The sequence below is a fragment of the Corylus avellana genome, chromosome ca1, assembly GCF_901000735.1.
Source record: "Corylus avellana chromosome ca1, CavTom2PMs-1.0".
Classification (NCBI taxonomy): domain Eukaryota; kingdom Viridiplantae; phylum Streptophyta; class Magnoliopsida; order Fagales; family Betulaceae; genus Corylus; species Corylus avellana.
This window is the reverse complement of record NC_081541.1, coordinates 46348575-46361442: the sequence shown is the minus strand read 5'-3', so window position 1 is coordinate 46361442 and position 12868 is coordinate 46348575. Positions and strand designations below refer to the sequence as shown.

At 36.2% G+C, this 12868-nt stretch overlaps 1 protein-coding gene across 1 annotated transcript; it reads right to left on the bottom strand.

Annotated features, from left to right (window-relative positions):
* Positions 1 to 1192: 1192 nt before the first annotated feature.
* On the bottom strand, positions 1193 to 12471 carry LOC132177787 (carotenoid 9,10(9',10')-cleavage dioxygenase 1-like). The gene is made up of 14 exons (XM_059590245.1): positions 12230 to 12471; positions 9519 to 9589; positions 9416 to 9430; positions 7816 to 7927; positions 7482 to 7581; positions 6283 to 6345; positions 5856 to 5966; positions 5590 to 5774; positions 4681 to 4819; positions 4114 to 4231; positions 3929 to 4030; positions 3366 to 3617; positions 2282 to 2393; positions 1193 to 1488 (listed from the first exon to the last, which is right to left on the bottom strand). The coding sequence occupies exons 1-14, from the start codon at positions 12452 to 12454 to the stop codon at positions 1459 to 1461; spliced, it is 1635 nt and encodes a 544-aa protein (XP_059446228.1). The 5' UTR covers positions 12455 to 12471; the 3' UTR covers positions 1193 to 1458.
* Positions 12472 to 12868: the final 397 nt, after the last annotated feature.

Genomic DNA, 12868 nt, shown 5'->3' with positions numbered 1-12868 from the left:
CCTTTTGTAAAAAACACTTAAAACTACTTTCATTTTTATGTCATATCAAAACAAGCAAAGACAAAAAAAGGCCCTTAAGCTAAGTGCTAATAAGCCACCAAGCATTCTACATGGGGTGTTTGACAAATCACATATTGGGTCTGTCGGGAATAATGAAGTTGGCTCTGAGTTCAGTTCACTAGATATTGTAAATTGTAGAACTGATTCTTAAGTTAGTATTTTTGCTTGAAGTACTACAAGATATCCCCCTAATAAGCTTATTGACAATTAAGGCTTGCTTCTTTAAAACTCTTTACCAGTGAGCAGCTGCCTATAATTGTTTACAAATTTTGAATTTTCCTAAATTTTTTTCTTCATCTTTTGTCTTTTTTGTTAGGTGTTTCTCATATATACTTCTTATGTACTTAGGTTGCCCCATTTCGCTCTTAATAAATTTAGTTTACTTATAAAAGAAAAATGTATCTCCATAATAAGCTAAAACAGGGTCACTCCATGTGGGTTGCACAAAACTGAATTTGAATTGAAACCTACTCAAAGTTGACCTTGTTTTAGGAGTAGTTCAGTCAGGCTTTGTAGTTTACCAGCTAATTTGGAGGCCTTCTTCTTCCACCTCAATCCTCTAATCTTCTCTGAGTATATAGTGCGAAGCAACTAGCGTACTTCGAATATCATGTTTGAACAAAGCTTTTCTGCAAGTTAGGTTGTTTTTCCAATCTAGTATTAAACTTATAAATGCCCTTGGACAAGTGTATAATTGTGATTTTCATATGCATTTTTAATAAATTGATCTAAGAATAGATATTAGTTTAATACACCGAGTTGAAAAATTCAGTTCAACTTTGAGTTGTACATCGGGGTGGATGTTTGAACAACCTCAACAGGATCTTCTCCTGCAACCTGGACACATTTAGAGCATGAGAGTGCCTGTTTAGGCAGATTGGGTGCTGCAATGGGGTTTGAACTTTGAATGGCTCGAATGCATTGTAGTAACATAAACCACTGGGTTCGGAATCAGCTTTGGATTAATTAATTGCAGCCTCCAGTTGTACTGCTTTATTCTGTCACGAGGAAACGTGGGTTATATTTCTTGTTGATGTATGTGAAATCCATAAGTACTTTCCACAAGGAGCACTGAAGCCCTTCCCTTCAAATTATCTGTTCAAAATGCATCCGGCTAGATGGCCAAATCCAATGAAGAACAAATTCCTATAAGATTGCAATTAAGAAATATCACTGAGATAACATGGGAAATAGTAGAGATACTTCTTCCTGATCCCGCGAGGAATTATTACATTGTTTTTTTTTTTTAAAAGCTAGAAAAGATGTGCTGATAAAATATTGGGAAAGTACTATTTGAAGAGTTATATCATGTATAATTTACATGGATATGCTTTACTTTAAGTTTCAGTTTCTCTTTTTTCAAATATATTGTGCGGTTCCCAACAATCTATCAGAAATTCAGAGTTTTGCCTGTTCTTGAAGTTGGTCCTGTGGACGAAAGTCATAAATATAAATTAGAAAATGCACAATAGAAGTGAGCAAACAGAAAAGCAAAAGCCAAAAAAGGTTCAAGTTGGTCCCGTATAACCACCATGAACATAAATAAGAATCACCACAGTAAAAAAGTGGGCAAACAGAAAAAAGAAACCAAACGAAATTGACATAGTAATTATTCGGGGATAACAAGGAAGTATTTATGGTGAAATAAAAGTACGAAGAATAAAATTCAAGCAGCAATAAACAGCATGACAATGCTCTCATCTACATCATAGAATGGTTTATTAAAATGCAGCATAATATGGGATGCACAGAATACCACTCAGTTTTCATGGATATCTGGTACCATGAAGTTACACTGGGCTTGTATCCCTCACTAATTCCAATACTATGTGATTGACCACATAACATCCTAGATATGATATCTGGGGGTGCTTTATGCTTTTAATGATACATCAATTACTTACAAAAAAAAATCCCAGACACACCTATGTTTTTGCCATCTACTCCAGTTGAGCAAGGTCTCTTTCAATCTTCCCTCAATAGAAAGTGGTCACTATTGAGCATCTCCTAATTATAATTTTCCAACCATTCCTCTGTTCTACTCCTACTTTCTATGAGCTGCATGGAGATTTTTATATTTTGGGTCTCATTCCTGTCTGTCCTAAAGCTTCATTTTTTTCAAAACTCAGGAATTTTCTTTGAAGTTAATTTCAACTCTAGAGTGACAGAGAGAAATGTAAAGAAAGAAATTAAATCCAAAAGCAATTGATGTCACACTGACCTCTGACACAAAGAAGGCATGGAACCCATACGGAACTCTGTGGGGTAACTCAACAATTGCAACAGGATCAGTTGACATTGTTTTTGCATCAAGTACATGCACTGCTGATTTTCTGCATAATTATAGATGAAAACTTGAGATTGTATCCTCGTTGACAAGATATTCAAACTTTAAATCTGAGTCATTAAGCAAGAGTTAATAACTGTACTCACGCATCTGAAAGAAAAGGATGGTTGCTATGACTACAATGACTATACGGTTCCCTTGCAGTTTGCATATCATTCTTAGCAATATTCACTAATTTTTATTTAGAAATTTGATTTTGTAGTGTGCACACAAATAACATAAGACAAAGATTTGAGTCATAGCATTGTCCATCATCTTGCCAGAACAAGAAAAGACCTATTTAGACATACTAGTTACTAGTTTACTCATAATTTACAATCCAACTGGTGTTTTGAAAGCAACCATGCTGGTATTTTCTAATCACAGTTTCAAGAGCTTCATTTGATCAAAAGGACTAAGTTATTAACTATAGCTCCTTTAAGGGCACTAAGGTGTTTTTTTTTTTTTTTCCTCAGTTGAACTAAGCATGGTGTATAGAAAAGCAATATAGAATCCTAAGTGGATGAAAATGAATCAATGCTTTCTCATCCATTATATTCATGGTTACTGCCACCTTGGTCAGGCTGCACAGCTTTATTCCTTTTGTCAAGATTGTCGATGACCTAGCTTTCCAGAACTTGGAAACATTGAGGTCTTCAGATTCCTCACGAATCAGGAACAAACATTAGTAAAAATAGTTCTCTTCTGTGATGCAATCCATAGAGCCCAAATTTTTAAAATTTGGTGCAATCAAACACTTTCAATTTCATGTTCTGACTAGCATTTCCTCCATTTAACAAACAAAAACATAAATGATGAAAATATTTGTAAAGGGTCAGTCACCAAAGTTAGTCCCACTGGGGTCCGGGGAAGGGTGGCTTGAATACTGTCCTATCCTTCACCATTAATCTAAAAAAAATTTCTACATTGTATTTAAAAAGAAAATACATTTGTCAATGGTGCGAGAGAGAAGTCTTACCCGGTTTTCTCGTCATGTACAAAGAATATTAAGTAGCCATCGTCTTCTTCAGAAGTAATGCCAGCCTCACGAGGGACAAAAATAGCCTCAGAACCAAATCTGCCAGGTCCCAAGTCATAGAGGCCTTTAACATTTCCTCCAACTTCGAGCTTTGTTTTTCCAGTCTCTGGTTCAGCATGCAGATCAAATTTGATAATCCCAGTGACTTTGGCAATGCTGTCAAGTGTGGTACCATATACATATCTTTGTTTCCTGATTACCCACAAAATCATTAGTACAATACATATGATAGAAACACATCAGAATATTTTTTAGTTAATAATTGTTTTGACACTCAAGAAAGCAATATAAATTAAGCATGGCTGCTAGCAACATTATGAAAGGACGCTGCAATGCAAAAACAAGCTTCAGAATATCTTCAAAGAAACAAAAGATCAGATAAATATGGACTCTCTGTATCTAGCTTCTCTCATCCGCTGCCAAAGCAAGCATTCTTGCAATCTTGAACAGATCTACTGACATTTGTCAACCCAAAATCTCCCATCACTAAAAGTTGAAGATACCTGCCAGTGTAACTCTCATTCACCCTTGGAAAATCTACAGCAGATGCTGATAATTTCTTCTGTGAAGCCAGACCAGTTTTCATGTTGAATCTCATCTCATACCTGAAAAGAACAGTAACAGTCAGAAACACCTAGGCATGCATAGAGCTTTGCGTTTTCATAAAATGGGCAAAAAGTTGTCCTACAGCTCGTTGTAGAAGTTTTCAAGCTTTTCTTTGACAATTCCACCGACCATGTCCAGATCCGGATTCTCAAGGCGACAAGTAATAAGAACAACTTCGTCTTCCTCCTCCCAAGCATTGGCTAGTGAAAGGAAGTGACTAAAAGGGTCAGAATGGACATATGAAAAGACAGAATAAACTTTCACTATAGCTTAATCATGTCACTTAATAGAACTGGTTGGCACGAAAAGATTCATGTAGCCAACCCCAAGTGTTAAAGAGTCGAATGCAAATAATGGACAAATAACTTTAATAATTGATAGTCTGCGTCAATTTAAACGAGGGGTAAGCTGATTCTATTGACAATTAATACTCTAGAGTCTCCGTAATGATGTATAACCAGAAGCAGACATGGAATCTTAAAACTAGTTAGAAAGCTGACTGAGTACGCCTATATGACTAGATTACTACTTAAAGTTTACCTCTGTGCACATACAGTAGATTATCCACGAGTAAACTTCGTCTAATAAACAATATAAATTTAAAGGACATTCTGGCACTAAAAAGAGATTATAAAGGAAACAAGCACACCATTATGGAATATGAAACAATTTGGAAGCTCAAACCATCTGATTAGCAGCTCATCTTTTGCATAACGAGGAAGTACACCAAAGCGTGCTTTTTTCGTTGCATCAAATGTGAATATCATCTTCTTCTCCTTGACCATTTCCTGACATCAAGATCTAATTATTTCAAGTTCCATTGATGTGATTAATATGATGCGCGACAATGTTATCAGAAAATGAAACACACTGTCTTCATCCATCATGTTTACCGGAAGAAAGACCCATATTTGGCTTAAAGCATACAAGCACAAGATCTATATCTCATGAACAATTTTTACGATCCCAAGTATCTCACACTGGTTAAGTGCAATGTTAACCATGTGGATGTAAGCTCTTGGGCAGCCTACCCTTATAAACTGCTTTTCAATGGTGAGTTCTACATGAGGTTTATTACATTTCGTTTCAGAGCTGCCACTTCATCGAGTATGAGATCAAACTTAGCTTGTCGAGTACGAGATTGAAAGAGTTGCGGCAATGTAGCTGAGTCAAGGAAAGGGCAACTTGGGGAGGGCTACTACTTGTAAAAGACAGGGTCTTACGAAGACACCCAGCTAGGAATGATGGGCCCATCGGGACATTGGTTTCAAAGTGTGGTGGTATGTTATGATCCTAAGTGTTCCACATCATTAAACCATGTGTATTAAGCTCTTGGGCACCCTCTTCGTACAAGCCAGTTTTCAAGGTGAGTTTTACTTTAGGTTTGTTACAAAAAAATTTTTACTGGTGTAGTTAACTTAAAACCCCAACCCTCCTTTAGCCTAGGGTTGTTCAGAGTGGTATTTCATCACTGTGCATGCTGAAGTTATTTATTCAATATCATGGTAATTTGTACCAAGTTAACATTTGTAGCAGCAACAAGTTTCAAGTACCATACCTTTGGTCTGAAATATAATGGAAGATCCATGAAAATTGCATAGTTCTCAGTAATGGCGAAGTCATGCATCATGATGGGATCTGATACTGTTATTGGTACTGGGTCATGCATGAAGCCATCCTTTGAAATTACTCTGTAAGTGATATATGGTGGTGTATGTGAATAACCAAATGTAAACATCTCCCCTGCATGGAGGGATGCAGTAAGTCAAAAGGAACTCTTCCATTACAATGGCTTGATAAATTCTTTTATGAGGATGTCTTTACCTGTGAATGGGTCAACCTTAGGATGAGCAGTGAAAGAATGCGTCAATCTCTTGTCATAATCCAGCATGCCAAGTGTTTGGAGATCTCCATCTTCCAAAACTTTGAGGACATCTAAATAATGTAATGAGAACAATCTCAATTCCACATTAGAAGCAAGGAAGTTGCAGCAAATTATTTAGTGGAGTCCTATACAAATCCAAACAAATTGGCATTGCTCTGTGGTTCCTTTTGCCGTCCCATAGACAGAATTACTCCATCATGGCATTACAAAAGTAATGCCCAAAAACAAAGAAAAAAAATTTTATATGCTAATGGGGATATTTCGAAACATTCCCCATTAGTCTCTCTAATCAATGGCAATCCAGAGAAAACCCAACCCTTTTACTTATGTTTCATAGTTAAAAACAAAATAGGTAGGCAAGCTTACATGGTTTATCTGCCTCGGAAAGTGCTAGAAGTTTCCCATGGTGATATACGAGAGCTGTATTAGCTGGACGTGGATGACAAACAGTTAGTGTCTTTCACCTCACACGAGGATCACATAAAAAGGAAAAAATATATGAGATATACCCGGTACAAACATTACAGTATAGATTTCGGCATAACACATGCATCAGATATATTTATGTCCGGCTGCATTTGGACAATTTGAAGTAGTATATGTGTATTAGCTGGGTATGATCTCATGAAGTGAAGGTCCTCGGCTCAAATCTCTCCCTCCCTTTCCCTATGGCCACAACTCACTTATCCAAAGGAAACAAAATGGTGGGGAAAGGTTGGGAAGGTCAAGTTCAAATCTTGCCCATTACAAATAATGGTTTCAAATAAAGCTTTTGTTTTTTTTAATCTGTCAAAGAAAGGAAGTGTTGAATTATTAGTTGTCCTAAAAGTTTAAGCTTTTAGGACAATAGGTAATTTAACATGGTATTTGAATAGCAATTGGAGTTGAACTTTGTCTCCACATGAATAAATTCCCCCCACTTCTCTAGCTATCCTTCTGCTTTCTCTTGTGCTGGCCAGCCTTCTGAAGCTCTTTTTGAACTATCATCAACCATTGCCTGCTGTGAAAGATCAAGAAACGACTTTACCGGTGGGTGCTCCCTGTCCAACTGGTACTTTCCTTATGACTCTGACTGTGGTCTACCCTACCAGGCTACCACCCATTAAAGTTAAATATTTTATGTGATAGGCTGCACTTCTTGACACGGAGTTTGGAACTGCACAAGGACTGTTAGGATATTGATTTAATGATTAAATACACAATTTCTCATCAACCTAAGTTTTTGGGACAATTGGTGATTAAAAGAAGCACACACCATGTGAAACACACTATATTAAGCAAAATTTGTCAGCCAAGGTTTAAAACAAGTATTTGGACACTTATTACTTGAAAACCAGTCATGTACCTACATCCTAATGTTTGGGGATTCGATGAATAAAAGACCTTTGCACATTCTAGTACCCAGCAAAGAAGAGCCCATGCAACATGAAAAATAAGTACAATTCAAAACAGAATGAAAAATTGGAATAGCATTTTTTTTTTGAACTGTAATAGAAAAGTTGTTTTGACAATCGCAACAGAATCGTTACATTCGAGCAAAAAATTGCATACTAAACTAAACTTACCAGTTCCAATTCCGTATGAAACATCTAACACTTTCAGTTTTGCTCTCAGCATTTGCATATTCACCATAAGCAATCCAAACAGCCCCTTAAGATCTCCAACCTGAAAATGAAATTCAAAATGGGACTCCAAATCAAACATATATAGCAGAAGACTTATCTACTCTTAAGATTTTTAATTCTACAATCCTCAACTGCCTTCCCTCCTTTATCCATCACAAACTTTTCCTTTTGCGACCCCCATTAACAGTAAAGTTCACAGGCAGAGGCAAAAGACGTAACTGAAAAGGATACTAGAAAAGAGAAGAAAAAAGAACCCTATAACTTATGGGTATACCTTCATAAATTTAGCACCTCCAAAATACTCCTCTTGTTTAAGCCGAGATGTTCTTACAAAGCGGGAGACGTAGCTTGCTTTCCCATCTTTGATGCGCAAACCATGAATCATGCTGCGAAAGTTAAAGATATTATCTAAATCACTTCTTGCTTTAACAGATTAATACTGTATAGACCTAATGGATTCCAAACAACTGCCACTAGTTTCCAAAATCTAAAGAAAAAGTTCTAAGGCATTAAAACACAGAACAGAATGTTGAAACATAGCCAACTAAATACATGAGAGAACATAAAAATATCAAGGATGGTTAATAAACAATCAACTGCCGTCCACTGGTCACAGACACACATGATTCACTAAAACCAGCCAGAATACAGTACTACATAATGTAACAAACTTCATGGAAATTGAAAATGGCATGAGTAAACTAAAATCAAATTTTCTTTCCCCCCCTTCACAAATACAATTGACACCAAAGCTTGCCAAGAAATTAGAAAGAAGGAGAACAAGCATAGATATCTACTTTCAAATCCTGATGATTGAACATGCCACCAATATGTTCAAAGTTGTTTTTTATTACATTACTTCACGAGCATGCTTCACTCTAAGACCAGGGTAGTTCTAAGAAATTATAAATATATATAACTCATCAATTAGAATAGCAGTGGCATTCGATAAGATGTTCTGGCTCATTGCATACTGCCACATAGATTTAGTAATAGGGAAAAATTTCACTCTTAACAAGCTTGATTTGATGATTCAACTTAAAATAGTAAAAATTCAGTTTTTAATGTCAAGACAGTATCCATATCCAGACCAAACAACTCCTTGAATGCCGGTCTCAAACCTTTGTGAAACAGCTTAAACATATTTAGGCATTGAGAAAACCTCAAGGAGGCTGACAGGAAAAACAAAAGGCAAATGCATATATTTTTTCACCTCCTTGAGGACTAAAATTATGTAGTTTCAACCAATAGAAAAATTATTAATTCTGCTCTACTGTCAAACTGCAGTTGAGTCAGAAAAATCAATGTCTTTCAGTAAAAATTTTCAGACGCTAGTATGACAATTAAGTACAGGACATAAAAGCCAAATGATTTTGAAAACTAAAGAATGAACTGCATGCTTTCACTGAAATTTTTCAAAATCTATTATGATAACTAAGCACTGGATATCAAAGCCAAATGAATGAGCAACAAGATTTCACTTCACAAATAGTCAACATATAGATCATTCAGGAAATTTGATACCTCACTATTGGCTACTGCTGATATATTATGCAGATTATCACAGTTGAATACAGAAGCACTTACTGAGTGAGTAAATCAACTGATTTAATTTCAAATTCATTAGAGCAGCCAATTGATTTTTTTTTAAATTACACGGAGCTTTTTCCTTCAGAGTTAATCAAAGATTAGATTACTATGGAAAATAGTAGGCCTTAGAGTAGCCACTTAACACCAACATATTAGGCAACAGAGAGACCATAATAGTATTCTACAGAGAAAAAAATGGGTACTGAAGATATATGTTTGAATTCTTCCTTCAAGAAAATTTGAATGAAATACTAGTTTGAATAGAGGAACAGAAAATCACGCACCCATCTCCATCAAACCTGAAACAGAAGAACAAAGGGAATAAGTAACATTCACCTGGTTAATAACTAAATTCATTCATGAGAAGTAAAAATCCCAAAGACATACCAGTGATATCCAGCCACAGGGGAGAATTTTGGGTTTGGACCCACCCTAACAAACTCTCCATTTAAGCAATCCTGCAATAAATATTTCACATTCCATGTCATGGGTAACACAGGCATGATAAGATACTGCTTGAAGTATCAGAGAAATAAACAAACAATTGGTCAAACTGTCAGCTATCTTCACCAGCAACAAATAAATGCATTTTCACGAAGAGATGGCTCACATAACACTCAATTGATGCAGGAGAAATTAGAGAAATTGTTATTTTAATTATGCATGTGTGTTTTAGTTTTCCTTCTTCAATAAGGATTGGGTTTTTCCTTTCCTATTAGGATTTGTTTTCCTTTTCCAATTAGGTTTGCTTTTCCTTTTCCTTGTTAATTTAGGAGGTGCCTAACCTATATAAAGGCATATAGTCTTTGTTATATAAGAATTTAGTTTATACTATCAATTAAGTAGTCTTTGAGAGTTATTTCTCTGTTTGCTTATTTGGGGCAATTAGGGACTTTCTCTTCCCTATTGTTATTTTCTCTCTTCCTGAATTTCCTTTCCAATCTTCAATTCTTAGTTTCTGCTGCTATTATATGCTGTCACAACAATCTTAGTTCTGCCCACCGTCAGTTGGTATCAGAGCTTAGCGTTTTCTTGGATGAATTTTTTTCATTAGTTTTTTTATGACTAGTGGTCGTGGTCGACGTGGACAGGTTCCAAATAAGGAAGTCCCTTACCATGAGCACAGTATACAAGACGTGATGATTGAAGATTTGCAAAGGCAGGTTGCGGAGTTAACCCAGCGTCTAGCGGCGCAAAACTTGGAGATGTACTGCGATATTGACGGTCACAATTCAAAATCCAATTTCGAGAACCCGTATCACAAGCCTGTTCTATTTCAGGAACAACGTGCTCGGGATGAACGACATGGAGACTTAGACTTCAGAGTTAAGTTTGTTGATGAAGAGTTTCAACATGAAGAAGACGTTGAAGATCCTTCTCAATGCTTCGTCGATTGGAATGCTCCACCAACTTAAGATATATATGTTGACGTTGAAGATCTTATAGAGGTAGAGGAAAATTTTATTTTCGAAGATGAAGAAATAGTTGATCCTTATTGGGAGATTTATATGCCGCATGAATGGGAGAAGATAAATGAATACCGTGTGAAGATTGAAGTATCTCAATATGATATGAAGAGTTTTCAAACTACTATTCGTAGTCATGTTGTGCTGGGTTGTAAATTGTCTCTCTTCCGGTATCAAGTTGCATTGATGTTGAGAAGTACAGGATGGAAGAGATTAATTGGACATCCAAAAGATCGCGGAAAAGATGATTTGAACTCGAGGGCGAGTTCTTTCCAACCCGGAGAGACTGATGCAGGAGAAATTTGAGAAATTGTTATTTTAATTATGCGTGTGTGTTTTAGTTTTCCTTCTTCAATATGGATTGGGTTTTTCCTTTCCTATTAGGATTTTTTTTCTTTTTCCGATTAGGATTTGTTTTCCTTTTCCAATTAGGTTTGCTTTTCCTTTTCCTTGTTAATTTAGAAGGTGCCTAACCTATATAAAGGCATCTAGTCTTTGTTATATAAGAATTCAGTTTATACTATCAATTAAGTTTAAGATTTCTCTATTTGCTTATTTGGGGCAATTAGGGACTTTCTCTTCCTTATTGTTATTTTCTCTCTTCCTGAATTCCCTTTTCAATCTTCAATTCTTAGTTTCTACTGCTATTATATGCTGTCAAAACAATCTTAATTCTGTCCGGCGTCATCAATGCGACAGGACCACTTATTATGTGACAAGGAGCATTTATTAAATCTGCAATGAGAGGGTAGTATAATACAAGTTGAAGAAGCTACGAGGATAACAGTAAAGCCAAAAAGAGCCTGGGTCAAGGAGTTGAGGCCAACACAAAACCTTGTTATCTAGCCCTGTGTGTGTTTATGCAGTCAACACAAGTAGTGGCCTATAAAGTTTTGGTGCCATTTAATGTACTGCAAACACAATTAAACCAAATGCTTATGATTGGTAAACAACACATCCAAACCACATGGTTTTGATTGCTTAGTAAACGTTTCTAAACTTCTTGTCCTCACTATCCTCACACATAAATCTAAACTTTCTCCATTTAAGTACATAATTCAGAGGCTTGCATTTCCAACACCATATTTATGTTCACAGCTTATTCACTCATAAGGAAATAACACCACAAAAAAATAACAAATACTCTATAGCCGGATCACAACCTGAAATTCATATCCCTAGGCAGGAGGCTTTTACATCAAACATTTGCACCACATATCGAAAACCTGTTTAAGTCTACAAGAACGTGCCTGAAACACTAACCAATTATAATTTCTCATGTTAAGTGACAATTTAAACAATATTTATTTTATAATTGTGTTAAAACGCCAAAGCATCATCTAGAAACATTCTAAACAACTCCAAATCAAACACCAGTTTCTATAAAATTCGAATTGCTCAATTATATTCATGTAATACGATAATCATACGTAAAACAATCTCAACAATTTGCCACAAATACCAAAATGAAACTCTATATATCTCTGTTTGGTTAGCTAAAGAGTATCAATCCATAAAATCAATTCCCTTCCATCAAAAAACCAAACAGACCCTTAAGGCTTAAGTACTCAACCCAATTCGCATACATGCATAAACACTAGCTTGTAGCATTATCCAGATAATTGTACGCACCGGAAGGAACCCTTTGACAAGGAGGTCGGTGGCAGGAGGGGTCTCTTCAGTAACCGGAGCAAAGTTACCGGCGAGATAGTGTTGAGGCTGAGAAGTGTCGTGCATGAACTTGACGATCAGCTTCTCCACAAAGTCCACCACTTTAGAAGTCAACCCATTCCATGGCTTTGGCTCCACAACCACCACCGACCCTTCTCCTCCGCACTTTTGCTTCTCCTCCGCCATATCTCTCTGCCTGTCAGCCTGTGTTTGAGTGAGTGAGTGAGTGTGCGCCCGCGTGTTGGAGGGGATTATATGGTGTCTTTTCCAATCATGGCTTTTCTGTGGGGTGAACGTGCTGCCACGTGTCGTTGTCAAATTGGAACAACATGGAAAAATGAATAAATTAATCAAGAGCGGATAAACTGTGGCTTTGTGGATCAAGATTCTGTACAAGTACAAACAAAAGATGAGGAAATTGTTTCCAACGCCATGACTTTTATTTTTGTTAAAAGCCAAAAGATGATTATGGGAGTGTTTGGCCATATCCAAAAGCTCAAAAAATTCTTTTCAGCATTAATTTTAATATTTTTATTTTTTATTTTACATCAATTTTTTTTTATTACTATTCAGATAAAAAAAAAAACTACAAAACAATTT